Raw genomic sequence first — 27725 nt, 5'->3', positions numbered from 1 at the left:
TCTCATGGCCCCTGCCCAGAAAAGCAGTTGTTCTCTCAGCCAGGGGGCATTGTGGGTTAGAACACTGTTTGAGTACTGTCATGTACTGAAGGACAACTGCTGTCTGTTTCCTGTTAGCATTCTCACAATTGCCTCTTGTAGTGTTCTCTATGAGTATGAGGCTAGGTTCTTGCTGTTTGCTTCCGGTTCCAAATTGAAATGAAGAAATAGCTGCCTTTTTCAAAGCTTTTGCAAAGAGAGGTGAGTCATAATCACGATGGAGGGGGGGTTGGGAACCATGGATAAATGGAACTGGGGATGGGGAATCTCTGATACCGGGAGCGCCTATGTATTTACTCACCATGAACATTAAACTTGCATTTTAATCCAGTGAACTCTCAGTTTATACCTGATAAATAATTATAATGCTTGACAATGTTTCATTGCCCTTTTTATTAATTGTGATGCAAAAAGAAGCTCAGCTAAATTTCCGCGAACCACAATTATATGTCAAAGAGCAACATGTAGCTCATGAGCTGTGGTATGGCCACACCTTGTATAAGCAGAATAGAATCTCACCTCATTTAACTGAACTGCTATTTTATCCTTTACAAGAAGTCTACCTGCATTAAAGAATTATTTTCCCAGCAGGATTGGAAATGATGACAAAATGGAATGAATTCCATCAACATTTTAAATCAGTGGTTCCCAAACTGGTGGGTTGCGACCTGCCAGACGGGAAAGCCCTTATCCCTGCCCCTTTAAGAGGTGGGAAGGAGGGGAAGGCAGCAATGTGATCCCCAGGTCACTGCTGTCAGGTACAGGAGGGTTTGTTTTTTTGCTTACCTCCAGCCAGTGCTGGAGTCCTGGGATGTCTGGTGGGTCTCCCCAAGCCTCTGTAATTGTGGAAAAAAACAAAAACAGGCACTTCTGACTTTGTGCCAGAAACAGGAAGTGCCCGTTTCTTTTTTTCACAATTACAGAGGCTTAGGGAGCCCTGCAGAGGGCTCCCCAGACCTCCCAGGACTCCAGCGCTGGCTGGACGTAAGTAAAAAAAAAACCTCCTATCTCTGGCAGCAGCGCAATCCTCGGCGCAATCCTCAACAAATACTTATATGGTTCCGTCCTTCTATGGAGGACTTTGGGAACCACTGTTTAAAATCATAATTTGTAGGTGAAAGGTGAACGAAACACTTCTAAAGATAAGACTTTAGAATGCCAATCCACATGAAAGGTTTTTGCTTTTGCTATGTGAACGAACAATCACATTGTCGCTGACAATTAGAAATCGTATCCATCGGGACAGGTATCAGCAATTTTTTAAGTATGTCCCAAATCTGGAAACTCAGTTCTGTTTTGCAGACTTCCAACCCACCTGTGATGGAGAAAGCAAGTGCTTTTGTGTGGAGAATGACAATACATTGTGCAACCACAACCACTGGTTCTGACTTTTCAGACCTTCAGGAAATTTAATTGCTCTCCAGCAACACGATGTGATTGAAAAAGGACAGATCAATCAAAACAGAACAGCCAGGGAACTTAGGGTATTGGTGATGGGCATATATATATATATATGGCCTACTGACTGTTCTATTTTGATTGATTTGCCCTTTTCCAATCACATTGTGTTATTTAATTTTTTCTAAGCAACACCTGCAGGGTTTGGTGTTAATTTGGGGATAAGCTCTTTTTACAGTTGGATGTTATGACAGATACTTAACGCTGTCTTCCCCTTTGCTTTTGAGAAACATGCGCAGGAGCGAAATAGTGACACAGATTTCAACAAGAATGCAGTTTTTCAGTTTCACTTATTTGTTTATCTGTTTGTCCTGGTTTAGAAGCAGAAGGTCCTTGATAGCTTCTCATTCTTTTCCTAAAGCAAAATGTTTAATTTTCCATAACCTAGTAAAAGACACTGCTTACCAGAGCCTAACTGGGAGATCCATCTAAAAAAAAAAATTGCGCTTCTGTAAATTCTCTGAGTTATGATGTTTAAAGGGTTTAGATTGGTAAGGAATGCTTTTGACCACATTGTGCTGTGGCTTATACCAAAATGTGATCTTTACTTTTGAAAAAAATGTGCTTGTAGAGTTCAGACAGACTTCTGCAACTAATTTTAGATTGCGTAACACCCTGAGAACATAAAATGAGAATACACTTTGGAAGAGGTAGGTAAGCCATGGGTAAGTCAACAAGTATGACTCACACCGCACTTGCCTATAAGGCAATCTCACAGATAAGGCGAGGGCAGGTTTTCAGCCAAAAATCATGGAATGTTCCATGACCCTAGAATAAGTCAGAGGGTAAGACTTAGGGAAAGGTGCTTGGAGAAAGAATCTGAGCCTGTTTTTGAAGACATTAACAAGATGTTTATGCAGTACTGTGAACCATTCCCCCCTTCTGCATAATGAAACAGCCCAGAGGGAGGGACAGAGGAAGCAAGGGGATTTTTTTTTTATTTGTACTGGGTTTGTAGCTGGCAGGCTTTAAGACCGAATGGCAACCTGCTGAGTAAGTGCTGGCTAGTTGCAAAGAGTCTCCCTGTAAGAGGAGGGAGCTGTTGGAAGAGGTAAAGTATGACCAGCCAAAGTGTGATATTTCACAGGGCGAGCTTGTGCCTGCCGCTCCTCTGGGCTTCTCTTTGCTGCCACAACATCTCTGACTGACTACAGATAGAACAAGGTCTATGCTGGATTTTTTGGTAAAAATTCCTCACCTTATTGGCAAGGATCTATGGTATTTTACATTACTGTTCTATTTAGGCTCAAATCCTAACCAACTTTCCCACACTGACACAGCTGTACCAATGGGACGTGTGCTGCATCCTGCAGTTTAGTGGCACTCATGGAGTCCTCCTCAATGTCTGTTCCCTTACCTCGGAGCTGCATTGCCCTTACCTGAGTGCTGGAAAGTTGGTTAGGATTGCGCCCATAGTGATTAAGTATTAGATTTTGCTGGGTTTTTTGTTTTTGTTGGAGCCTTTTTTTTTTTCCTCCAGTGAAATTAGTAGTTGGGCCAAAACAACATTTTGCTCAAAGTTGGGCAACACTTCACAGCTGGGACCTAACATTTAAAATCTCTAAATGTTATTATTGAAATATAAGTTTTTTGGGATCCCTAATGCCTGAGCTAAGATTTAAGATTTTAAGCTGATACGTTTGAAGACAATAATGTTAAGTGTTTAGAAAAGTCAGTATATTGCTAACTTAGGGCCAGGGCCTCCGAGAGGAATTTTATCAGGGGGTACAAAGTTTCTTTTGGGGCCCCTTCCCAAAGGGGGAGGGGGGCAATGGGGTCAAGCAGAATGGAGGGCAAATTAGGGCAGGTGGAGGGTACTGACAGCCAGAATTATCTTTGGAGCCCAGGTCTATCAGGCTTCTTGATGCGGAGCCCAGGTCTACCCCACAATGCAGTATTGGCAGTTCAATATAGTAATGTGGTAAACCAAATACACTCTCCTTAAAAATCTTTGAAATATAGAAAATCATTGGAGAAAATTTGTATCTTTGTGTTTGGGCTCACACTAGAATGGACAGTGTGCTGTGTGCACCAAAATGAACTTATGAAGCAGTTGTAGCCCAGCAGTGGTGTCCCTGAGCTCCTATACACTCCTTCATGGTTATCGGATCCACAAGCCAAAGAGCAACTGTAGCAGGCCAGTCCCTCCCAGATAGGACACTGTGTTAAGGAGGGTCATGGATGTTCTCCTGGGCCTGATGTGTAAGGCTTGCAGCAGCAGTTGCCACTGCATGCCCACAGTTGTGCCCCCAGCATCATTTGCAGGCAGTGAATTCGGGTGAGTTAGGAAAATATCAGATCCCAGGAACTTTCTGGGCCCCCTCCTTTAGCTCCTGGTCCCCCTTTCTGACCCTGGGCCTGGGTAAAAATTACCCCCTTTACCCCCTCTCCTAGGTCCTGCTTGGGACCCAATCCTATCCATATTTCCAGCACCATTGCAGCCACAATGCAGCCCCGAGATAAGGGAACAAACATTCCCATACCTGGAGGAAGCCTCTGTGACTGTCTCCCCACCACAGGATGCAGTGCACACCTCATTGGCATGGTTGCACCAGCACTGGAAAACTGGTTAGGATTAGGCCCTTAAACATCTAAGGGTGCAATCCTATCCTGCACTGGAACAAGCAAGCCAGGAGGCTTGTGCTGTATCCAGCGTAGAATAGTGGCTGTAAGCAGCTCATTTCCCCTTATCTCTGGGTAAAGGCTTCTGGCCCCTATGGGTCTCCTCAGAGTTGCACTACCTCTTGAGTCTGAGGAGAGTGGAGCAACTTGAAGCTTCAACTCCCTGGGAACGGGAGTTGAAATCTGACATAACTGCCAGATCCCAGCCTCGCCTCCTGCTCCCTGCCCATCTGCCCCCACCTGCCTGCCCTCCCACCCAGGAAAGGCGGCCCGACGCACGACTCAGCAGGGGAGCCACCACAGAGACTGGATTCAGCCTCTGTGAGTTGGTGCATCTCCTTGTGTCGATGCGGCTTCTTCCAGAGGAGGTGCAAATGTGCCTCACGGCATATTTGCGACTCTCCTGAGCCGGCGCAAGAGACTTGTGCCAGTCCAAACCCAGGTCAGGATTGCACCCTAAATCCAATACCACCCTAAACTGAAAGCACTGTAAAAATGTGAATTGTTTCCCACACTTCTTCAATTTGCCTCCTGGGGTGAATGCAAAATCCTAACTTTATTAGGAAAGTCCCTGCATGTACAGAATAGAGCAGTGTTTCTCAGTCACTGGTACGAGTACCACCAGTGGTACATGAGGTGGTGTTGCAGGACTTCTGCTGCCCGGCAGCAAGACCAGAAATGCGATACAACAAACAGTGGTAGGAGGTACCAACGCATGCCTTCCTGTGGTCAAAAAAGCCCTCCTGTCTACCCTGAACCTCTTACTGGTGTTTGCCTCGTGGCATCTGGCCTCCCAACCCAGAAGTAACTGACAATGATGCCATCGCCAGTTACTTCTGGTGATATTTTAGATAGTTGGACCATGTGAAGTGGTATAGTGAAGAACAAACATTGAGAAACACTGGAATAGAGCACTAGTTTGCCATGGCCCAATCCTATCACTTGATTTACAACAGCAGGAAACTGCCGCTTGGCCATAAATTGGCTGCCAACAATGCGCATACACTGCCGGGGCCAGTTTTCAAGCCAGTGTTGCTGCCTCGATTGGCGACCTGCTCCAATGGAGATGTATCATCACGGAGTTCAGTTTGTGCGTAGGGAGGGGGAGTAGGGGACATGTTGGGGGAGGAATGGGATTTGTGTTGACGGAGGGGGATGTGGATCAGTGCAATAGTTACACACGCTGGATCTTATCCCCTCTTTTTATAACTTCCCCGCTCCTTTTCTCTCCTCAGACATACACCACCAATATGGCTGGCATATGTCCAAGGACATTCATAGGTGGCATGTATGATTATGTGGAGGAAAGTAAAACAGTACGTAAGGAAAGTAAAAAACAGTACGTGGAGGAAAGTAAAAAAGTAAAAAAGAGACGCCTGAGGGGGGACATGATTGAGACATACAAAATTATGCAGGGGATGGACAGAGTGGATAGGGAGATGCTCTTTACACTCTCACATAACATCAGAACCAGGGGACATCCACTAAAATTGAGTGTTGGGAGAGTTAGAACAGACAAGAGAAAATATTTCTTTACTCAGCGTGTGGTTGGTCTGTGGAACTCTTTGCCACAGGATGTGGTGATGGCGACTGGCCTGAACGCCTTTAAAAGGGGATTGGACAAGTTTCTGGAGGAAAAATCCATTACGGGTTACAAGCCATGATGTGTACATGCAACCTCCTGATTTTAGAAATGGGTTATGTCAGAATGCCAGATGCAAAGGAGGGCACCAGGATGAGGGAAACTATAGGCCGGTCAGCCTAACATCCATACCGGGTAAGATGGTGGAATGCCTCATCAAAGATAGGATCTCAAGACACATAGACGAACAGGCCTTGCTGAGGGAGAGTCAGCATGGCTTCTGTAAGGGTAAGTCTTGCCTCACAAACCTTATAGAATTCTTTGAAAAGGTCAACAGGCATGTGGATGCGGGAGAACCCGTGGACATTATATATCTGGACTTTCAGAAGGCGTTTGACACGGTCCTTCACCAAAGGCTACTGAAAAAACTCCACAGTCAGGGAATTAGAGGACAGGTCCTCTCGTGGATTGAGAACTGGTTGGAGGCCAGGAAGCAGAGAGTGGGTGTCAATGGGCAATTTTCACAATGGAGAGAGGTGAAAAGCGGTGTGCCCCAAGGATCTGTCCTGGGACCGGTGCTTTTCAACCTCTTCATAAATGACCTGGAGACAGGGTTGAGCAGTGAAGTGGCTAAGTTTGCAGACGACACCAAACTTTTCTGAGTGGTAAAGACCAGAAGTGATTGTGAGGAGCTCCAGAAGGATCTCTCCAGACTGGCAGAATGGGCAGCAAAATGGCAGATGCGCTTCAATGTCAGTAAGTGTAAAGTCATGCACATTGGGGCAAAAAATCAAAACTTTAGATATAGGCTGATGGGTTCTGAGCTGTCTGTGACAGATCAGGAGAGAGATCTTGGGGTGGTGGTGGACAGGTCGATGAAAGTGTCGACCCAATGTGCGGTGGCAGTGAAGAAGGCCAATTCTATGCTTGGGATCATTAGGAAGGGTATTGAGAACAAAACGGCTAGTATTATAATGCCATTGTACAAATCTATGGTAAGGCCACACCTGGAGTATTGTGTCCAGTTCTGGTCGCCGCATCTCAAAAAAGACATAGTGGAAATGGAAAAGGTGCAAAAGAGAGCGACTAAGATGATTACGGGGCTGGGGCACCTTCCTTATGAGGAAAGGCTTCGGCGTTTGGGCCTCTTCAGCCTAGAAAAGAGACGCCTGAGGGGGGACATGATTGAGACATACAAAATTATGCAGGGGATGGACAGAGTGGATAGGGAGATGCTCTTTACACTCTCACATAATACCAGAACCAGGGAACTAAAATTGAGTGTTGGGCGGGTTAGGACAGACAAAAGAAAATACTTCTTTACTCAGCGCGTGGTCGGTCTGTGGAACTCCTTGCCACAGGATGTGGTGCTGGCGTCTAGCCTAGACGCCTTTAAAAGGGGATTGGACGAGTTTCTGGAGGAAAAATCCATTATGGGGTACAAGCCATGATGTGTATGCGCAACCTCCTGATTTTAGGAATGGGTTAAGTCAGAATGCCAGATGTAGGGGAGAGCACCAGGATGAGGTCTCTTGTTATCTGGTGTGCTCCCTGGGGCATTTGGTGGGCCGCTGTGAGATACAGGAAGCTGGACTAGATGGGCCTATGGCCTGATCCAGTGGGGCTGTTCTTATGTTCTTATAGGTTATCTGGTGTGCTCCCTGGGGCATTTGGTGGGCCGCTGTGAGATACAGGAAGCTGGACTAGATGGGCCTATGGCCTGATCCAGTGGGGCTGTTCTTATGTTCTTATGTTCAGTAAGGAAAAGCCTCCTGTTTACCTTCAAGTTGCTCTCCCACTGTAGCATACAATGTGGGACTTTTTGGCACAGCTGCAACTATAGCTTGGTAGGGAGATAGGATTGGGCTGTTTGTCAGTTAGCCCAGCCCATATGGGCTCTGTAATCTGCATGCTTGCTAGCCATGCTATGTGGTGCCAGCCGCACTTGTGCTCTGTTGGAACAATAGGCTAGGCAGAAAACAATGGCATCCAACTGAATGTTGCTTTTGTTTTTTGAATGAACAATCATACTGTCATTAACAATTGAACATTATTAGGTGGATTTGCTGATACTTATCCATTGGTTAAATATGTCCACCTGACCATGGCTGAGGGGAGGTGCCAGGGGCTGGGCTAAGTTTCTCACCTCTGGAGCAGTCAATTGGAAAAGTAGGATCTTGGTCCCATTGAAGCCCTAAAAGGGGAGAACTGGATTGAGAGGTTGCATAGGTTGTTCCAGCACTTTCAGAGTTACCCCAGACATCGCGGTTATGCTCTTCCAGACCCTGGAGGCGAATAAAGGAAGTGCAAATAAGAATGTATGTTCTTAGGGAAAAGTCTAGGTAGCATGCATTTTTATTATTATGACAGTATTCATATACTGCCTTTCTCAAAGACTCATAGACTTGTATCACCTAGAAGCAAGGCGGTTTACATAGGCAGGCTGACCATAAACTCCCAGTTTTTCAAATGGTGTATTTACAAGTTTTTTCTTCAATGAGTGAAACTCATAGGTTCCTCCATTTCTTTAGATCAGGGGTGTCCAGACTTTTTGGCAGGAAGGCCACATCATCTCTCTGACACTGGAAAAAAAAGAATTAATTTACATTTCAAATTTGAATAAATTTACATAAATGAATATATTAGCGATGGAACTTATATGAATGAATGAAGGTCTTGCAATAGCTTGAGGTCTATAAAAGGCCTTGCACAAAGCAAGGCTGGCCTTTCCTTTGCCGCCACTGCTGCATCACAGATGTGAAACAGCAAGAAGTGGAGGAAGCTTGTCCTACAGCTCACGCGAAAGGTCGAACAGTTGGCCATCATGCTGAGAGCAGCTGCATCAGGTCAGCGTGGGCTCCAGCAAGTGTCCAGAGGGCCCAAGGCTAATTAGAGACTGGGGACTCCCTGAGGACATGACTGGGAGTCCTCAAGGGCCACAAGTGGCCCCAGGGCCAGGATTTGGGCACCCCTGCTCCAGATGTTTCCCTTCATAGTGCAATCGTCATCCTGACTGCATGGCTCTTGTGCTTTGCAAGCTTCCACAGCCAGTTGCAAAATATACCTCAGGTTGCTTCACCAGAATGTTATCCATTCCTTGCCAGTCCACATTTCTCCTTTTCTAGCCAGAGGCTTCCAGTCTCCCATCCAAGGCGAAACCTGCTTAGCTTTTTCATGCAAGGCCTCTAGACCACTTTCATTTGTTTCTAACTGCAAGACCTGTTTTTTGCCTGATTTCAAGTGCCTATTTTTTTGGAATAGTTGATCTTCATTTTCTCTTTTACCCTTTTAATAAGCCATTTTTTAATCTTTGAACACTCATTGTCCTGTTCCACTCATACTAGAGAGGAGACTATTGCCTCTCACTCTCTTAGAGGTCACTCTTAGCTCACACTACAAGGTTATGTGTACAGAGGCAGAGGAGATGGGGTTGGCTAGGACCATTGGCCTTCTGGTCACTTCTTTTGTTACCAGTGTCCGTGCTGAGGGAACCCCAGCAAATGCACTTTCTCTAGATGAGAAAAGGGAATTGAAAGGTATCCTTTTCCTGGATTTTCCATTCCTTGTGGCAGCCAACCCTTTCTGACAGCCTGTGGCAGGGTACCATAACTGAGTCACCCAAGAGGGTGCCTGAGTTTGCATGGAAATGCCAAATTCCTAGGAGGTAAAGCAAGGATTCAATACTCCTGCCTTTTCTCTTAGAACAGGGTTTCTCAAACTGTGGGTCACAACTCACTTGGTGGGTCGTGACCTGAGTATTGGTGGATCGTGAAACTTCAGCTGATAAGTTGATAGCTGAGAGGGCAAATGCATGGAACCCTATGGGAAGTGAAACTGAGCCATATCATGTGTTCACCCAGGAATAGGCAATCATGCCTTAGGGCACAATCCTAACCCTCTTTCTAGTACCAACATAAGGGCAATACAGCTCTGAGGTAAGGGAACAAACATTCCCTTACTCTGAGGGGGCCTCCGTGAGTGACACCCAACGGCAGGATGCAGCACATGCCCCACTGACTCTGCTATGTCCATGCTGGAAAGTTGGTTAGGATTTGGGCTTTAGTCCACTGGAAAGGGCAGGTTGAGAGGAATCCAACATCACCAGAATAGTCCCAAACTGATGAACGCAGCCCCCCCCCCAAACACTCAAGAAGGAAGTCCTTTCCTCCAAGTTAACAAATGTATTGAGCCCCAGTAATAGCGAAACTATTTATTTATTTATTTATAGAATTTATATTCCTCCTTTCTGTCCCAGTAAAGGGCACTCAAGGTGGCTTACAAAAGAAATAATATAAAAGCATAAAATATATAAATATGTATAAAAATAAAACATTTAAAAACAGTAAAACACAATAAAACTTGAACCCAAAATTAAAATAAATTTTAAAAAAGCCATGCCCCTTTGTGTCAGCATTAAAAGGCTTCCTTAAATAAAAAGTCCCTGCTGAAAGGACTCTAAAGAGGGAGCTGTTCTCAGTTCCAGGGGGAGGGAGTTTCACAGACAGGGAGCTACCATTGAGAGGGCCCTGTTCCTTGCCGCCCTCCCCCTCACTTCCACTGGTGGCGGCACAGTCAGAAGGGCCCCCTCTGATAACCTGAGAGGACGGGTTAGATTGTATGGAAGGAGGCAGTCCCTCAAATACCTTGGACCTGGGCCATATAGGGCTTTAAAAGTTAAAGCTAGCACTTTGAATTCAGCCCGGAAATGAACTGGCATCCAGCATAGCCGCTGAAGCAGCAGCCCGACTGAGTTGAACCGATGAGCCCCAGCAACCACACGGGCCGCCACGTTCTGCCCTAATTGTTGTTTCTGGACCATCTTCAGAGGTAGCCCCATGTAGAGTGCATTGCAGTAGTCTAATCAGGATGTCACTAGGGTATGGGGTCAGTCACTGGGGCCAGGTCTGAGCAACCCAGGTATGGCCGCAGCTGGCGAATTAGCCGAAGCAGAGCAACAGCTCCCCTGCCCACAGCCACCACCTGGGAATCCAGGAACAGCTGCAGATCCAGGATCACTCCCAAGCTGCGGACCTGCTTCTTCAGAGGGAGTGCAACCCCATTCAGAGCAGGACGATAGTCCAATACCTGAGTCTTGGACTTCTGGACCAGGAGAACCTCTGTCTTATCAGGATTCAATTTCAGTTTGTTAGCTGAAGTTGTTCAAGTTAGTAGGATCCAGGGAGGGTTTCTTCAGTAAACTAAACTACACATTTGCATTTACTCATGAGTAAACAAACATGCCTTGACTTGTGGACAGCTCAGACAAACAGAAATGCAAGGCCACTACAATGGTCCCAATCTGATGAAAGAGGAGCTCAACAAATGCTCCAGAAGGCAGCCTTCCCCCCTGTAATGGAAGATCAGGAGATCACCAGGCAGAAGATGTGGTGTTGACAGCTATTCCCATGTTTTGACAGCTGGTTGACAGCTCTGGGAAGGGCAGGGCTCGCTCCAGAGCTGTAATCAATCAAGGCCATTGGAGCTTTATTTGGGTTGATGAACATGGACTGAAGAGGTAGCTCACAGCTGAGCTGCTTTTAGGATAAAGGGACCTACAAGGATAAAAGGCAGCCTCAGAAGGTGCAGACATGAATAGGAGGGGACTGTCAGGATCCTGCTGGAGGGCTCAGATGCAGAGGAGGGTCTCTGCTGTGTTGGACCCATCTGAGGAAGAGGATGTGGAGATGCTGCAGGATTGGAGTAGGCAGACTGGGGTGTGCTTTGGAGCTACTGTGGACTTGGACTAGAGGCTTCAGACCTTTACTCACTAAGTTAAGTGGAATTTTGGAGTGGGGAAAGCCTCTGGACAAGAGGAGTTGTGGGGAGTGTGTTTGTAGCAATAAATTTTGTTAATTGCTCTCAACTGATAAGGATGTTCAGCAATTCCTTTGCATACTGCAGCTACTGTTTCTTGAGAAGGGCAGGTATTAATTAGCCAAAAAGTAGGCATTGTGAGATAGAACACTATTGGCTGGGACACCCCTCATAAAAAGAATAAAAAGGCTTGAACTTGTAAGATCTATTTTTCTTTTTTAGATGTAGAGTTTGGTGGGCCCTGATAGTGATATAGTTTAAATATAAGAACTTAAATTGAACTGGACACTGAGTAGGGCTGAAATTCTTATTTTGTGTGTGTGTGTGTGGGGGGGGGGGGTGTTATTTACTGCAGGCAGGCTACAGAGAAAATTCACTTGGGGCTGGCTTCCCCTTCTTTGTTTTACTTTAGTTATTTATAATTTGATTTGCTTGATGTCTCTTCTGGCCATGATAGCACTTCTGGAGGGTCTTGGACAGTTTGTCTTTCTAAAAAGTGGGACTTGGTGCTCAAAGTTTGAGAACCACTGTGGATTAATGTTGCTGATCCTGCCTAAGGCATAGGCATATGTGATGTCCACACTGAGAGGACAGAGAAAACCCACTTTGGGTTGATTAGTGTGGGTAGTTCTAGTACTATGGAGGAGGCGAATTGAACTAACTAACAAGTAGAATTCCTGCTTAAGTACTCAGAGAAAAAATCAGCCCCAGGATGGAGTTGATCCAGCTATTCCTGTTTACCACCAGCCATGAGGGATTCCCTGAGTCCCAGCACTCACCGGCATCTAGGCAGGAGTCTTGCAATTCCTGCAGGGGGTCCTGCCTCACAGCTTAAGAACCTAAGAACTAGAGGGATAAAAATACAAGTGTGTTTGAGAGTTTTTCCCACATTCCTTTCAACTGTATTTAAAATGTAACTTGGAAGGCACTTTGGATCAGAATTTATCTAGCTATAAATTGCCACTGATGTTCTTAGCATACCAAGGGCACATTCTGTTCTTATTAATAATCAGAAAAGTAAAAGCTCTTCCCCATACAATTCCATCACACTGTAGGAAGGCAAACTTAATGGTCATTCTCACAATGGTTGTGTGCATGCATGTGTGTTTAAGGGTATGGGACATTTTCAGAGTTTTGAATTGGATTTCTGAAGAGACCTCACTCTCTGGTAATCAGCTAAAATCTTAAATGAGTGGTCCTGACTGGATTCATTGACTGACTTCCCAATCCTATCCTCCACCTGTGCTGCTAGAACTCGCGTTTGGACAGCACAGCAGTTTGCAGCATTGCAAAACATGACATCCTGTTGTGCACTACTGGGCTGCTGCCAAAAATGGTAAGCAGCACCAGCTGCACAACAGCAACTTGTCTGGCTTCTCCCATGCTAGTAAGTTGGTGCAGGGGGTGAGTGGTGGTTGAGGAAGAGGGAGTAATGGGGCAGAGAGGGGGAGGATTTCGGCCACTGCAAAGGCATGTCAGTGACAGACAGGGGGCTGCTATCGGCTGCAAAGTTCCCACCAATATCCCATGCCCAAATCTGACTTTGCTACACCCCCTGATGTCCACTCAGACTTGTGCCAGCTGATCCTCAAAGGGCAACAAGGGGCTTAACTGGAGGGTAAGAGAACAAAAGTTTTCTTTACTTTATGGAGGCCTCCTGATCACCCCTTCCCCACTATAGGATGTAGGTTGTGCCTCCATGGTGTAGTTGCATCAGTTGGGGAACAGGAATGGGACATTCCTAAGACTTGAATTGAATCTCTCAATTAGTGTGCTCCTGAAATTTAGGTGCAACTAGGAGACAGTGTATTGTCCAGGAGGCAGATAAGTCGGAAGCTACCCATGTTAGACATTTACTTTGTCCTCTGTGACAAGTAGGGGTGTGTTCCTACCTGGTGTACTTCTTCCCCATCTTCTCCCTCTCTCCGCCTGATCTCTCCCAACTTGCAGATCTCTTTTCATGAGCTCTGACCAGCCTCATGGAGTCCACCATGCCATGAGGACTTGCACATCCAAGTAAAGAGAACAGCTTTGGGATTCCTTGTTCCAAGTCTAGGATCTGTACAGAGGTGTACATGTTGGTAAATAGTAAATGATGCAGCAATAACATGCTCATTAGAAGATCCAGTGTACAGATGATACAGAGGCGAGTGTTTCATTTAAATCAGGACAGGCAGTGGAACTGCCCCAAAATTGCCTGATGAATTTGCAAAGAATAAACAAACAGCCCAACCCTCTCTAACCCCCCTGCCAATGCAGCCACACCACCAGAGCATGCACTGTATCTAGAGGAGGCACTCCTGAAAGTCTCCTACAGGAAAGGGAACTTGTGTTCTCTCACTTGGGGGTAAGACTCAGATGCTGTGATGGGTCTACTTGGACCTGCACCAGCGAGTTTGCTGGTACAAGTCTGAGTGGACTGTAGAAAGTGAATCAAGGTTGGGAAGAGGGACAGGATATCAGCAGTGCTGCTTCCCTTCCTAGCCTCAACACATCCCTTTCCCTGTTCCAGTCTCCACCTTGTGCTTCCCTCTCTCCACTCCATTCCACCCATTATCCGTCCTCCTGCACTGACTTAGTTGTGCCAGGACTTATTTGCAGGCCACTGAAATGTGCCGCTCACCACTTGCAGCAGTGGCCTAGCTGCAAAAAATGGCATGTCACCTTTTGCAACTGCCATAAAGCACACTGGAACCCTGGTGGTGCAGCAGGCCCATAAGACTGGGCCTAAACTCGCTGAAACACAGGTAGAAATGCTAAAGGGCGGAAGTACAGGCTCTTGAAGATGGCAGTCTCACTACCCTTAGGATTTAGACTCTAAACTTTGTAGTGTTCTTGTTACTGTCAGCTGCCTTGGTGAAGTTTGTGGCTACAAGTGACCCTTGCTAGCTTTGGCAAGTGGACCAACTGTGGACTTTCCTGACAAAGTATTGCCTTGGTAACTACTGGATTAGCCTGGTGCAGTGTGTCCCCAAGGTCCTCCTTAGGAGGAAGGAACCATTTAAGTATTTGCTGGGGCAGAGAGATTGCAGCAATGTGATCCCCAGGATCATGCTGCTGCTGGGGACAGGAGAGGGGCTTTTCACTTACCTCCAGTCAGTGCTGGAGTCCTGGGAGGTATGGGGGTCTGTAGAGCCCTCCATAGGGCTCCCCAAGACTCTGTAAGTCTGAAAAATAGCAAAAATGGGAACTTCCAGTTTTTGCAATGAAATAGGAAGTTCCTCTTTCTCTTCCTTTTTTACAGACTTTCTGAAGCTTGGGGAACCCTGCAGATGGCTCTCCAGACTCCTTGGACCTCCCAGGACTCCAGTGCTAACTGGAGGTAAGTGGAAACCCCCTCCTATCCAGAGCAGCAGCACAATACTGGGGATTGCATTACTGCCTTCCCCCTCCCTGCCCCTTACAGGCACATAGGCCAGTAGTTCCCTGGCTGGTGAGTCGGCATTCAACCTGTTTGGGAACCACTGGCCTAGTGGAACGTGCTTTATGTGGAGCACAATTTATAGAGCTGGTTTTGACCCAAGTGTTCTGGGCCCTATGAAGCAGAGCCACCTCCCATATGAAGCCTTCTTCATGTCTCCCAGTATGCCCAGATTGTCATCTCAGTCTGGTTAGGTTTGCCACATCCACTCACCGTTTAGAAAACTGGCAAGATGCCAACTTCTTCATTCTGTGAGACTTTGAGGCTGGATAGGGAAATACTTCTCATTTGCTACTTGCTGCATTTTAAGTACTCTGTTATTGTTGAACTTTAATTTGTTTCAGTTCTACTATCCAGTTTTTGTCCTCAGCCTTGAGGACCGGTTTGGTTGAAAAGGGCCTTAGCAAATCGAATCAGTCTGTCAATCAACCAAGTCTTCAACCTTTTGTTAGTCTCCTTGTCTGGGATCTTATTCTGAAAGCACTTTCAAAGCTGCTACTCTTAAAAAAATAAAAATAAAAATAAAAATAAAAAAATCAGTAAAAATACTAATCAGAATGATTTTCACTAGGCTTGTTTACCTTACCAAGTTTTGTTTGCTTTAAAACTTCTCTTCAGTGATGGGTCAGAGATGGGTTTAGTGGAAGAATACATGTTTTCCATGTCAAAGGTCCTAAGTTTAATTCCTGCCATCACTAGCTGAAGTGGATCAGAGGTGATGAAAAACCGTCTGCTTAAGATCCTGGAGAGTTGCTAGCTTTTTGCTCTTGGTAGGCTCTTGGTAGGCAATATTGAGCTAAATGGCCTGAGTCAGTATAAAGCAGCATCATATGTATATCACAGTTTGAAAAATGAACATTCAGGGATTGGCAGTTTTCCCAGCTACTGAAATCAGCATCTACTGGAGCCTAAAGAAACAGGGTAAGGCTATTTGTGCAGAACCAGATGGCTGTAGCTAAACTCCTAACACATGCTAAACTCATACTTTGTTCTTCAAAATTACTAAGTTGTTCTTAGTTTATGACTTATATTTTATTGTACTACTTTTGGATTTGAGGTTTTCATATTGTGCCTTGAGTTCCAGAGTAGTAATGAGTTCTACCAGTAGCCCTGGTGGTTCTGGCATCGTGGGCTAATGTGCTGCTCCCCCCAACTAGAAGTAATTGCAGTGGTCACGTCACTGCAATTACTTCCAGAACTGAACTGCCACTATTGGTGCAATTCTACACAGATCTGGACTGCTCCTTCTCCCCCTTGTTTCAAAGGGAAAGAGTGGCCAACAGTGCCGATAGTGGCTGTGAGTTTGCAGCCACTATCAATGTGGTTCTGGAATGTGCTGACCTGAGGAGCACTGCCCCCTTCTTCACCTTTAAAAAAAGGGGATAAGGAGGGGATGTCCCAGAGTTGCAAGCAATCACTTTCTTAAAAGCAAAGGAAGCTGCTGCTGCTGGCTTCTTTTGCTTTTGGGGGGGGGAACCCAGATGGTGGGGGGGCATGGATGGCACCATCACCCCATCAGGTATGGCACCCTGGGATATTTGCCTCCTTTGCCTTATCACTGGCATACCTGGGGGGGGGTCATCAGGACAGTTTAAAATAAATTTAGGGGCAACATCATTGTGGCAGACTCAAAAAGCTCCTAGTTTCTCATTAACAGGGTCTTTACAAATTATGCACTACAACAGAAATAGTGTACTGTAACTGCATGTATTTTGAGTTTTTCCCCTTTGAACTATATCAGCTTACAAGAATGTAGAAGATCTGTGTGTTTCCAACTTCAGCCTTAAAACAATTTGGGCAGGTGCAAATTCCTCAAATTATCCACTGCATTTCAATAGGAGGGTTTAATTATTTTGTTATGTCTAACACAAATCCAACCATATGCAGAACAAAAAAAAGAGGCATCCACAGAAATGTTAACTAGATCAACTCTTACCAGGGGGGTGGGGGAGGAGAGTACCTGGTAGGATCTGGGAAATTAAATTATACCCAGTCCTAAGTGTGTCAAAGTTGCTATAAAATAGCCTGACAAATATGAAAATTGGGCTGGAGTCCAAATTTCTGCTCAACTTTGAAACTTACAAAAACCCTCTGCATGCTCTCCAACATCATGAGATAACATTGAAAGCTTTTCAACATCAGGCCATAACAGGGATAGTCTGTTCCGGATGCGGCACCCAAAGTAATTTTATCTAGTCATCTGTTGCCTTACCAAAAATATTTTTAACTGTTAAGACACAGATTCTGTAATGTCTGTCAGACCATGGCTGGGAACGCATAGTCTGAATCTATGAAGCCCTTATTCCTTTGTGGTGCCAACATGAATCTCAATGTTTCTCAAACTGTGGGTCAGGACCCACTGGGTGGGCTGCAAGCCAATTTCAAATGGGTCCCCATTCATTTCAATATTTTTAATATGTTGGACTTGATGCTACCATGTATGTGACTGCATTTGGGGAAATGTGACAGACCTGTACTTTTAACAAGCTACTATGTACGAGTTTCATCGTTTCCAGTATGTACGTATTTCCAGTATGTACATATGTTCTTTTAACAAGGATTGCCAATGGGACTCCTGGGTAAGTGTGGGTATGATTGCAGCCTAGGATTGTGAAAAGTTTTCTGCTTGATTATGTCACTTCTGGTCATGACATCACTTCCTGACAGATTCTCATTTGAAAAAGTGGGTCCAGGTGCTTAATATGTTAGAGCCACTGATTAAACTGACCACTTCTAGCTCTCTGTGGAGAATAGACATAGCTCTTGAGATAAAGGAAGCTGGGCTTCCCCACTCTATTATACATATGGAAAAATCTCCCAGTATTTCAGGTAACATGGCAGTTGCTTGACATACCCTGTTTAGTGCATTATCATTATAGGAGCTCTGGTATCTGAGGTAGTTTTTAACTGATAAGGGGAAACACACTGGGTGGAAACGCCTTGAAGAAATGTATGTCCCAGGCTGTGAAATGTTTGGGAGGGTAAAACAAGCATAATTGGATGTAGAAGCTGATTGGTAGCCAATTTCATTTCTTTCATTATCACATTGTAACAAGCAAGTACCATTAAAAACATTCATGATTTGTATATTTTATGGTTATCTTTTTTCTGGTTACATCCCACCCTTTTTTAAAAATTGTGTGTATTATAAGCAGAGGGTCTCCTGGATTTGGGATATCTGTTGACACTGCTGAATTTATTTCATATTCCTTAAATCGGAGCTTCCCAAACTCCTACGATTGGGAGTACTGGAAGTTGTGACGGGGAAGGGGCAACATGATCCTGGGGGAATAGGATTGCTGGGGACAGGGGTTTTTCCTACATGCAGCCAGTGCTGCAGTCCTGGGGAGTTTGGAGGGTATGGGGAGCCCTCTGAAGGGCTCCTGGTGCCTGCAAAAGTCTAAAAAAAGGAAAAAAAGAGCACTTCAGATTTTCATGATGAAACTGGAAATGCTTTTTTCTTTTTGAGATGTTTGTAGGTGCAGGTAGCCGTGTGGAGGACTCTCAGACCTCCAGTACTGGCTGCAGGTAAGTAAAAAAAACTCTCCTATCCCTGGAAACAGAAGGATCCTGGGGACTGCATTGCTGCCTTCTCCTTGCCCCTTAAAGGGGCAAAGACTAGTTCCCTGGTTGGTGGGTCACAACACACCAGTTCAGGAGCCACTGCCTTAAATCTAATTTTTTTGGTTTAAATTGCAATGTCAAAATGAGACAATACTTCCCTGGAGAAAACTATTACATAATTTGCAACCTCTCTAAACACTGTGACAATTCTTGGAGATCTACAGGATAGGCACTTCAAACAAAATGGCAAAATCAGTCTTCCTTTCCACCACTGAGCAGATAGAAAAATCCTACATAATTCCGAGTGTGACAAGGTTGGGTGTAACCCCTCCACACACACAGACACTTCTGAATGTTATTCTAACATTTAAAAGCAACTGGACAGGACATCACTTCTCTCCAGCCCCACCCCACCCCCCCCAAAATTAAGTGCCATTAAGTGCAAATCGGTATTCCCCTGGCCTGAAACTGTTCAGCAAATACTAGGAGTGAGCTTGAGGATGGCAGAGGAAGACCTATGGTTTCCCCCTGAGGCATATCATGCTATTTATTGCAACCATCCACTTGCAAAAATAATAGAACTCCAAAAATCATGTTTCTCTGTCCCTGTTTACACATGCATAGGCACACATGTACTGCTGAACACTGAGCTATTAGCAGGAATAGGAAGCCCCTGTATTTCCAACATAAGAAGAGCCTTGCTGGATCAGGCCAAAGGCCCATCTAGTCCAGCTTTCTGTATCGCACAGTGGCCCACCAAATGCCCCAGGGAGCACACAAGACAACAGACACAATCTGCATCCCAGTGCCCTCCACTGCATCTATCAGAGGCAGCCTACCTCTAAAACCAAGAACTTGCACATACCTACTATGAGTTGTAACCTGTAATGAACTTTTCCTCCAGAAATTTGTCCCATCCCAAACCAGCTCCACCTCTTCTCTGGTTCAAGTTCCTTGATAGCACTTGCTTCAGAGGAAAGAATAATGGGAGAAACAGGAGCTTCACGCTGATCCCCTCTACATGGAGCCAGCTGCACCCATGTAGACATGGATTGCGCCTGAAATCAATTGGGCCTTGTAGGTTATGCAGTGAATAAAGGGAATGACTGCCTGTGGGGCTTTGGAAATTATAAGAGATTGAGGAAATTAAGGAAGCAAATTTCATGAATGAGCCATTTCTCTTCATATGAAGGAATGCAGCCTTGTTACTTAATACATTCTGTACTTGTTTACTCAGTTTATCAAATAAGGTGTAACCATTTTATTCTTCAATTTTCTGGGATAAGCTGAATTTTAGCCAGTTATACAATATTCTGGAAGACAAGAGAGTAGGTGTTCTGCTACATTTTTTTTAGCCTTGGGAGAGCAACATCGAATATATGCTGCAGTACTTATTTCATATAGCATACTTACTGAAACAGGAAAAAAAACATTTAATACATATTTTATGGCTCATCCCTTTTGTTTTTCCTTTTGTTTTTAATTCTTGAGTTTTCTATGCCAACTCTATTTCTTATTTGAAATGGTTTTTCCTGTAAAAGTGTGTTAATACTGGTGTGCACTCATCCATAAATAGTCAGGTGTCCTGAAGTCATAAGTAAACAAGAAAATTGTTTTGGTGATATTTGCAGATTGTGTGATAAATCAGGTCCTATTAAGAATGATGACAACGATTGTAATAAAAATGGTTAATGCAATTATGTCTAAAAATGTTGTATTTTATGGAGAAATGGTATGCAAGATTCCTGTTAATTATGTTAAGAACACAATCAAGTAACTAAAGTGTTAATCCTTTTCTACTTGATCTATTGAATATCTTCCCAGGTCCTCATTCAAATTTTGTTGAGAACTTCAGCTCCATATTATATATAAAGTGAAAGGGAAAATGATTTGAAGGCAGTAGTGATATACGGGTATAAGAATGTAAATGTCTACTAGCTTTATGAAACTGACAGCTCAGTCCTGAAACTTTATTTTGAATAGATTAAAAAAAGGATTTGTGTCTTTAGAAATTAAAAAAAATAAAATAAAACAGACATATCTTTAAAAAAGAAAAAACTCAATTGTTACCTCTAATGAAATAGTGGATGACAAAACAGTAGTCTTTTTGATTTTGATCAGAAAAAATAAACTGGTAGTGACAGGATATGATGGATAGATTTGACATCCTGGCAAATCACTGTCATTGATTCAATTATTCTAATTCAGAATAAAAGCTGTATACTGTATGTGTTTATGGTACAGTGGATTTTTTTAAATGATTGACATTCATCATATTAGACAGTTTTAAATGCTATGTCTCCATTTTACTCACAGCGTTATAAAAAGTAAATCGTTTAACCAACACTTTAGCTCCAATCTCATCCAAATACATTAACATTATTACAGTCAATGTTTAAGGGTTTGTAGGGGGGGCATACCTCAGTTCAACTATGTTATGCAACAGTTTAAAGACAAAACGTTTAATTCAAAATGAACTTAATGGGAAGTTCTGTGAAGGACAACTTAAAACAGGACTATTGCTGCCCTCAAGCTAAGACTCTATATAAGAAGTAATTTGCAGAATTCACTTAAAAATGCTTTCCTAATGTTCACCTACCCACCCACTCACTAATATAGTTTGTCTATTAGATCTATATTACAAATATGTAAATCATGCTGCCAATAAATATTTATGCATTTTACCTAGATGGGCTATATTTATACATTCACAAATGGTATATGTACACAATAGCATGGAATCCTGAATTGGTTTTACTTTTTGCTTCACTGTAGACTTCTTTCTATATTGCTTCCCCAAGCTCCTATGCATTCCCTGGTTTTCTAGCATTAATGTAGCTGTCAGTTTGAATTTCAATCTTGAATAATGTCTGCTGCAATAATTTCATAGTGCTGACTTCAGTTGTTTAGCATTACTGTTTTGAACCACATTAAAAAAAAATGCATTTTTCCTGTTCAGGAAATTTTTCTCAAGCTTTTTAATATATTAGCCCATAAGGCAGACTAACCGTATACAATGTATTTCTATCATGAACATTTATTTTATCATATTAGTTACTGATGTAACAGAATGCATAGAAAATACACTCATTTAATTCTTTACATATTGCATAAAATAAGTTGACATTTTGATTTAACTATATCTGAAATTACAAAGTTCTGTTTCTAGAGCAACCATTGTCTAACATAATATAACAAACACATTTTTATTTATTAGTCATAATACTGCTATATAAGCTACAATGCTTCTGTTAAGCAAGTAAAACTTAATTCTTTGTCTCAAATTATCTTGAATTTTAATAACATGATCTTGATAGCAACAGAAAATCCTATAGCTTTGCAAAAGGCCAATCTATTTTAGGTTTTTAAAATTGCTTTAAAATATACAATGCAACTGATGGGAAATTTATAACTACAACATTTGCAAACATAAATATAACATAATGAAAAAATAAGGCACACAGCTTGCAAGTTAGATTTTTTTTTAAGGACTGCTGGGTCACAATCATTAAGAAAAATATTTACATAAGTCATTAACAGTCATAATTAGAGTGTCATATAAATCGGAGTGAAACTGCTAAGTAGAAATCACTAGAAGTCCAGGTGCTTCTTGCCGATGGCCATAGCACTACATCCTGAGCTCAGCAATTTGGCAGATTCTGCCAGATCCTGTTTGCTTGTGCGGCTCACTGTGTCTGACAAGTCTGGAGGCAAATGCAATTGCTGTGGCAGGGGATTTTCAGTGGGGGGGGGGGATGAGTAAGAAGGAGAGAGAAGAGAGAGAGAGAACACAATTGTAATTTTTTAGATAACCCATATTTCAAGATGTACAACTGCTGTACTGTAGCACAAGCAAACACTTATTAGAACAGCTTTTCCATGCTGATTCTCAGAGTATTATGTGCATTTTATATGATGTTCTACAGAATACAGGGATTAGTCAAAGCAGAGTCTTTCTCCATGAGTACTTCCTAGGGCAAAGCCAAGGCTGGGATCCAAAGAACTGTGAAACTAGTTCTAAGAGCCCAAGAAGAGGTACTTTTCTCAAACTTAGCTCCCCCCTTCCCAATTACCATATGGCAAACTGTTTCAAAAGCAGTTCATGTTCAGAAGAAAAACAAAATTCTCAAATTGCATAGGGTTGGCATAAGTCCCAATCTTAAATACAAGCCCACATTTTCAACATTTATTTTATTACTGTTTGATGCCTGATCTCTAGCTACTTTCTGTCACCCTTTGAACCAGCTAAATTTCATTCATTCATTCATTCTAATATCCAGACTTTCTCCCCAAAGGACACCCAACAAGATGGCTTATAAAAATATTAAAATACATGAATAAATCATAAAACACATTAAGAATATGAAATATAGACTATACAGTTTGATTACCAATCTTAACAGTGCCCTTACTTTTATTGTGCAAAAATAAACAAACTGATCAGTCCCTAAAACATACACAAGTAGTTTTGAGTGCCCAAAGGCTCTGGAGTTTGTGTTTGATGAATAACAGCATCCTTCCATGCCACATGAGAAGCCAATTTTGGAACTGACTTTCAAAAGCACATTGTGACTTGACACAGAGGAAAACTATTTAATGGGGGGAAAAGTAAAACTTCTCACTTACATATCCAAGCATCTGGGGATATCTATAGTAGCTCTGTGAATCCTGACCACATTATATATTACATACAAAAAACAAATCACTAGCATTTCCAGGTATGGCTAGTCAAGGCCCCTGACTGAAATCCTTAGAGAGCCACTGTCAGTCCGTGTTGACATTTTGGGCAGAACAATTCTAGGTCACATGGCCTCTGCTGTATCCAATGCCAGCGTGGAGGACAGGTAGGATTGTGCCCTTAGGCTATAATCCTATACACCAGAGGTCCCCAATCTGTGAGATGCGGCTCCTGGGATGACGTGGTGAACGCACAGGGGAGTTGTGGGATCCCTGCTGGCTGGCACTGAGGTTGTGATGAAACAAACAGCAGTAGGAGCCTCAGCTCAGCAGGCTGAGCTCCTGTGTGCAGTTTTTGCATGCAGAAATAGGCCTGCCTGCCCGCCCTGGTTCTCTTACCACTGTTCGTAGCATTGTGCCATAGTCATGAAACCTGGAAGTAACTGGCAATGATGTCATTGCCAGTTACTCCTGTGAGCCATGTGCTGCATTTGCAGTGTGGGGGAGGGGGCATTGTGGGCTGAGGAACTTTGGGAACCAATGCTATACATAGTTACCTGGTAGTAAGTCCTATTGAACTCAAGGAAATCTACTTCTGAGCAGACATGCATACGATTACACTGTTGGTAAGTTAAACTCTACAATGTCTGTTTGAAACATCAAGTTCTGTTATTAAGTACTATGTTAGATTGATGTTGATATTGAGCAAAGTTGTTAGGGGGGCTGAAATCCAAAACATTCACCCTTAAGCAGTATTGGCATACTCTTCTACTGACACTTCTACTACTACTACTTTGTCACAGTGTATGTTTTGTAATTTACACTCTTTGTGAGTTGCCATGCAGCATACCAAGTTCTCATCTACTTGGGAAAAAAGGTTAAACATTATTCAAGGTATTTATACAAACAGGATGTGTGTTGAGGTTTGACATTACTATTAATCTATTTGCAAGTTCTGGCTTTCTGTTTTTGTCCTACAAATGAATATAACTGCAGTGATGACAATGACTACTACTATGCATTTATTTAGTACCAAAAGTGCTCTCGGCTCTGAATAGAAAACTAGAGGAGGCTTACACTGCATGCAGTGCAGGATAGGGGCCCAAGGCTGCTCAGCCAGAGGCAAAGGGAAACTTTTCCCCTTACCTCCGAATTAGGTGCCTTTGTCCCAATGGGTCTCTTCGGACTTGCGCCACCTAATTCCAAGGAGAGTGGAGCGGCTTCACACTGCTTCAAACTCCCCGGGAACAAGGGTTGGGAACCAGCATAAGTGGATCCAGCATAAGCATAAGAGCCCCACCTCTCATTTTCCCCTGCCAGCTCCTGGGGCTGCCCACCACCCGCCCTATCCCCGCCCAGGAAGCCTTGCCGAGGAAGCCAGTGCACAGACTTGTGTCAGCCTCTGCAGGCCAGTTCACCTCTGATCACCGGCCTGGCTTCCTCCCAAGGAGGCGCAAAGAACTTGCATCAGCCCATGGGCACTTCAAGATTGCACCCGAAGACACAAATTACTGTAACAATGTACTATGGAGTGCTCTGCAATAGCAGAAGACACTTCTGCTGTCGCAAAATGGTTGCTGACAGATCAGTGCTCTCTGGCAGCGTCCATTTTGCTGCAAGAGGCAGCAGCACTCCCCTGGCACTACTAGACCTTGTTGTGCCTGCTACAGCAGGTAAGGTAGAGGTGGGGGAGGGAACAAAACCGGGCAGAGAGGGGGCACAACTGGGCAGGGATGCCCCCTTTCTCTTCTTGGACTTGCACCAGCTACAGAGCAGGCACAGGTCTAAGGAGACTCACTGTGGAGCAGGAGACTTACCGAGGATTTAAAATCTCTCCCTCCCCTCCTTTCCTGCATTCCTTTGTGGTGTGGTATGACTGCACCAGCAGGGGGAGGTGGAGATAGGATTGAGCTCTAGGACAGAAAGGTGAGAGACAGGTGAATAAGATGGTCCAAACTTTGAAAAAGGGACTCTTGAGAAGGATCTTAAAAGAGAAAGAGGGAAGCATGATAAATAGAATGCTATACCATAGCGACAAAAGACATGGAGAAAGCGAAGGGGGCTGAGAGGCAAGGGAGGTTGGGACAGGCAAATACTGAAAGGTGTAGAGCAGTGCTTTTCAGCCAGGCATTTCCCAGGGGTTCCATGACATTTAACAACCTCCCACCTCAGGCAGTTCACTTTCCCTCTTGTGCTCAGAAAAGGGCTCTGTTATCTCAAACTGCCAAGATTCACTAGCAGTTAAACTAACTTAACATTTGCAACAGCAAATGTCTGGACTTCTGTACGATTTCAGGTGTAAAGTAGGTAATTTATTTTTCAAAAAGAATATTTTTTTCTTTGGGAAGAGAATTTTAAATTTTAGTAATCCATAATGCCAAATTACAATGTTATATATGAACAAGTATATAAATCCAACAGTGGTTTCTCTTAGGGAAAAGCAACTTCAGAAAGTGAGGATTTTCAGCAGAGAAGCTGTTCTCCCAGAAGCTCCCTTCCATGCGGTTCTATATACGTGTTTTGAGAAGAACACACATCTAGAACCTAAGGGGAGTTACAGTGATTTAGGGGCCAATCCTATCCAACTTTCCAGTGCCGATGCAACTGTGCCAACAGGGCATATGCTGAATCCTGCAGTGTGTTGGCAGTCATGGAGGCCTCCTCAAGGTAGGGGAACATTTGTTCCCTTATCTCAGGTCTGTATTGCAGCTGCATCAGCACTGAAAAATTGGATAGGATTGGGTCCTAAATAACTTAAATGTTACCTTAGCCCTGCTATGCTTCTGTTGAAAATCATGGTCTCCTGAAACTGATTTTCCCTAAGACACACTTGTATGTGTACAATGCAGGGGCAGATCCAGTGTTTGTGTTTGGGGGGGGGCATGAACACTACAAACTCCAGAGTCCAGGTCAACCAGATGGGTAGACCAGGGCTCTGGGTTGAACTTTATGGCCTCTATGTCCAAGGTTTGCTGTATGGGTAGACCTGGACTAACCTGCCTGGACTAACCTACTGGCTGGGTAGACCTGGGCTCCCATTCCAGCCAGCACTTGCCCAGTGGATGTTCCCCTGGCACCCAGTTTTGCTCCCTAGCCCAGTGGGCGTCCTTGCCTGCTGGCTGTTTGGGGAGGCTATGCACCCATGGCCTCCCCTTGGATCTGCCCCGTAAAGTGTGAAATTTGGTCCATTTACCGCAACTGCTCCAGTTTTTCTTCAGCACATTTTCTCAGATCCTGAGCATTTTGCCTATTTTACTCTATAAAATTGTTTCTGGTGTAAGCATACAAATATGGGCATGTACTGCATAGGTATACACAATATATCTGTCAGTAGACAAGTATACCTGCTTGACTGTATGACACGTCAATATACAATTGCCTTCTTTTTCTGTTTCAAGTGGCAGTAGCATCTCAACAAGTTATGAGTCAAACATCATCTCTTTCCTTTTTTGGCTCTGTACTAGCTAAGGTCTGTCAGGAAGGAAGTTTTAAGAATGCTTGGCACCACAGTAAGTATAGGGTTATTTTTTATCCATAGTTTTGGTATGTCCCGGGGGTGGTGGTGGTGGTGGTCCAGGAATGTATACTGGCGGATATGGGAGTGGGGGACACCAGTATTTCCCTTTGCTTGTTTCAGATATTGTTTAACATTACATTCAAAACTTGTCCTAGCTTCTCATTGGTTAGAAAGTAGTTGCCTTGTGGTGGTGAGAGTCAGGAGTGAAAGTGGCTTTTGGATTATCCCTTGTCCTATGAATCTGGTTGGAATTTCCTGGGAGTGGGGCACATTCTTTACCAGAGTTGACTTCTTTTTCTTTTCTCAGGAGCATGGGGAGAGTGTGCTTGTCCCAGACCAAAGTTCTGAAGGAATACAGTTGGTCCTCCCCTCCCAGTCAGTGTGTGGAAGTAGTGGTGTAGCAGTAGGGCATGAACAAGAGCAAGGAGGTGAAGTAGGATGCTGACAGCTAATCCACATGTCCCTCTAGTGCAGTGGTTCTCAAATGCTCTGGGAGAGTTTGAGAGCCACTAAGTTCTTGTGTGGGCGGGAAGGGGGAGGCAGCAGGGACGGGGGAAGGCAGCGATGCGATCCCCAGGATTGCGCCACTCAGGGCTGCAGTACATGTACCCAAGCCCCTGCAGCCTCCCGGGGGTACGGGGAGCCCGGCGCAACCTGCAGCAGGGCTCCCCGCAGCAATGAAAGTCGATGCGGAGCGATCACGCTCCATTTCCGCTTTAGCAGAGGCGGGGCGCGATCGCTCCACATCTACTTTCACTGCTGCGGGGAGCCCTGCTGCAGGTCGTGCCGGGCTCCCCGCACCCCCGGGAGGCTGCAGGGGCTTGGGTACATGTACCCAAGCCCCTGCAGCCCCCTGAGCGGCACAATCCTGGGGATTGTGCGGTTGCCTCCTCCCTGCCTCTAGGCTGCCCCTGCTGCTTAAGGGGGCAGGGGCCAGGGCCCGCAGGCTGGGGCGTTATGATGCCCAGTTTGAAAAGCCCTGTTCTAGTGCCTTGTTGAGTCAATTTAATCTCTTTTTACATTCTGGTGAA

The 27725-nt window shown here is 44.3% G+C and overlaps 1 protein-coding gene across 5 annotated transcripts in view; it reads right to left on the bottom strand.

Moving 5' to 3' along the window:
* Nucleotides 1-20805: 20805 nt before the first annotated feature.
* The window catches only part of ELP4 (elongator acetyltransferase complex subunit 4), a 216691-nt gene continuing 209771 nt past the window's right edge, over nt 20806-27725 (bottom strand). For all 5 annotated transcript variants that reach the window (XM_066638014.1, XM_066638015.1, XM_066638018.1 and 2 more), the window contains one exon: nt 20806-22223. In XM_066638014.1, the coding sequence (XP_066494111.1) occupies nt 22129-22223 (95 nt within the window). In that variant the 3' untranslated portion in view covers nt 20806-22128. The remainder of the gene's footprint in view (nt 22224-27725) is intronic.

Source organism: Tiliqua scincoides, chromosome 1, assembly GCF_035046505.1.
Source record: "Tiliqua scincoides isolate rTilSci1 chromosome 1, rTilSci1.hap2, whole genome shotgun sequence".
NCBI classification, from domain to species: domain Eukaryota; kingdom Metazoa; phylum Chordata; class Lepidosauria; order Squamata; family Scincidae; genus Tiliqua; species Tiliqua scincoides.
This window is presented reverse-complemented; position numbering and strand designations above follow the sequence as displayed.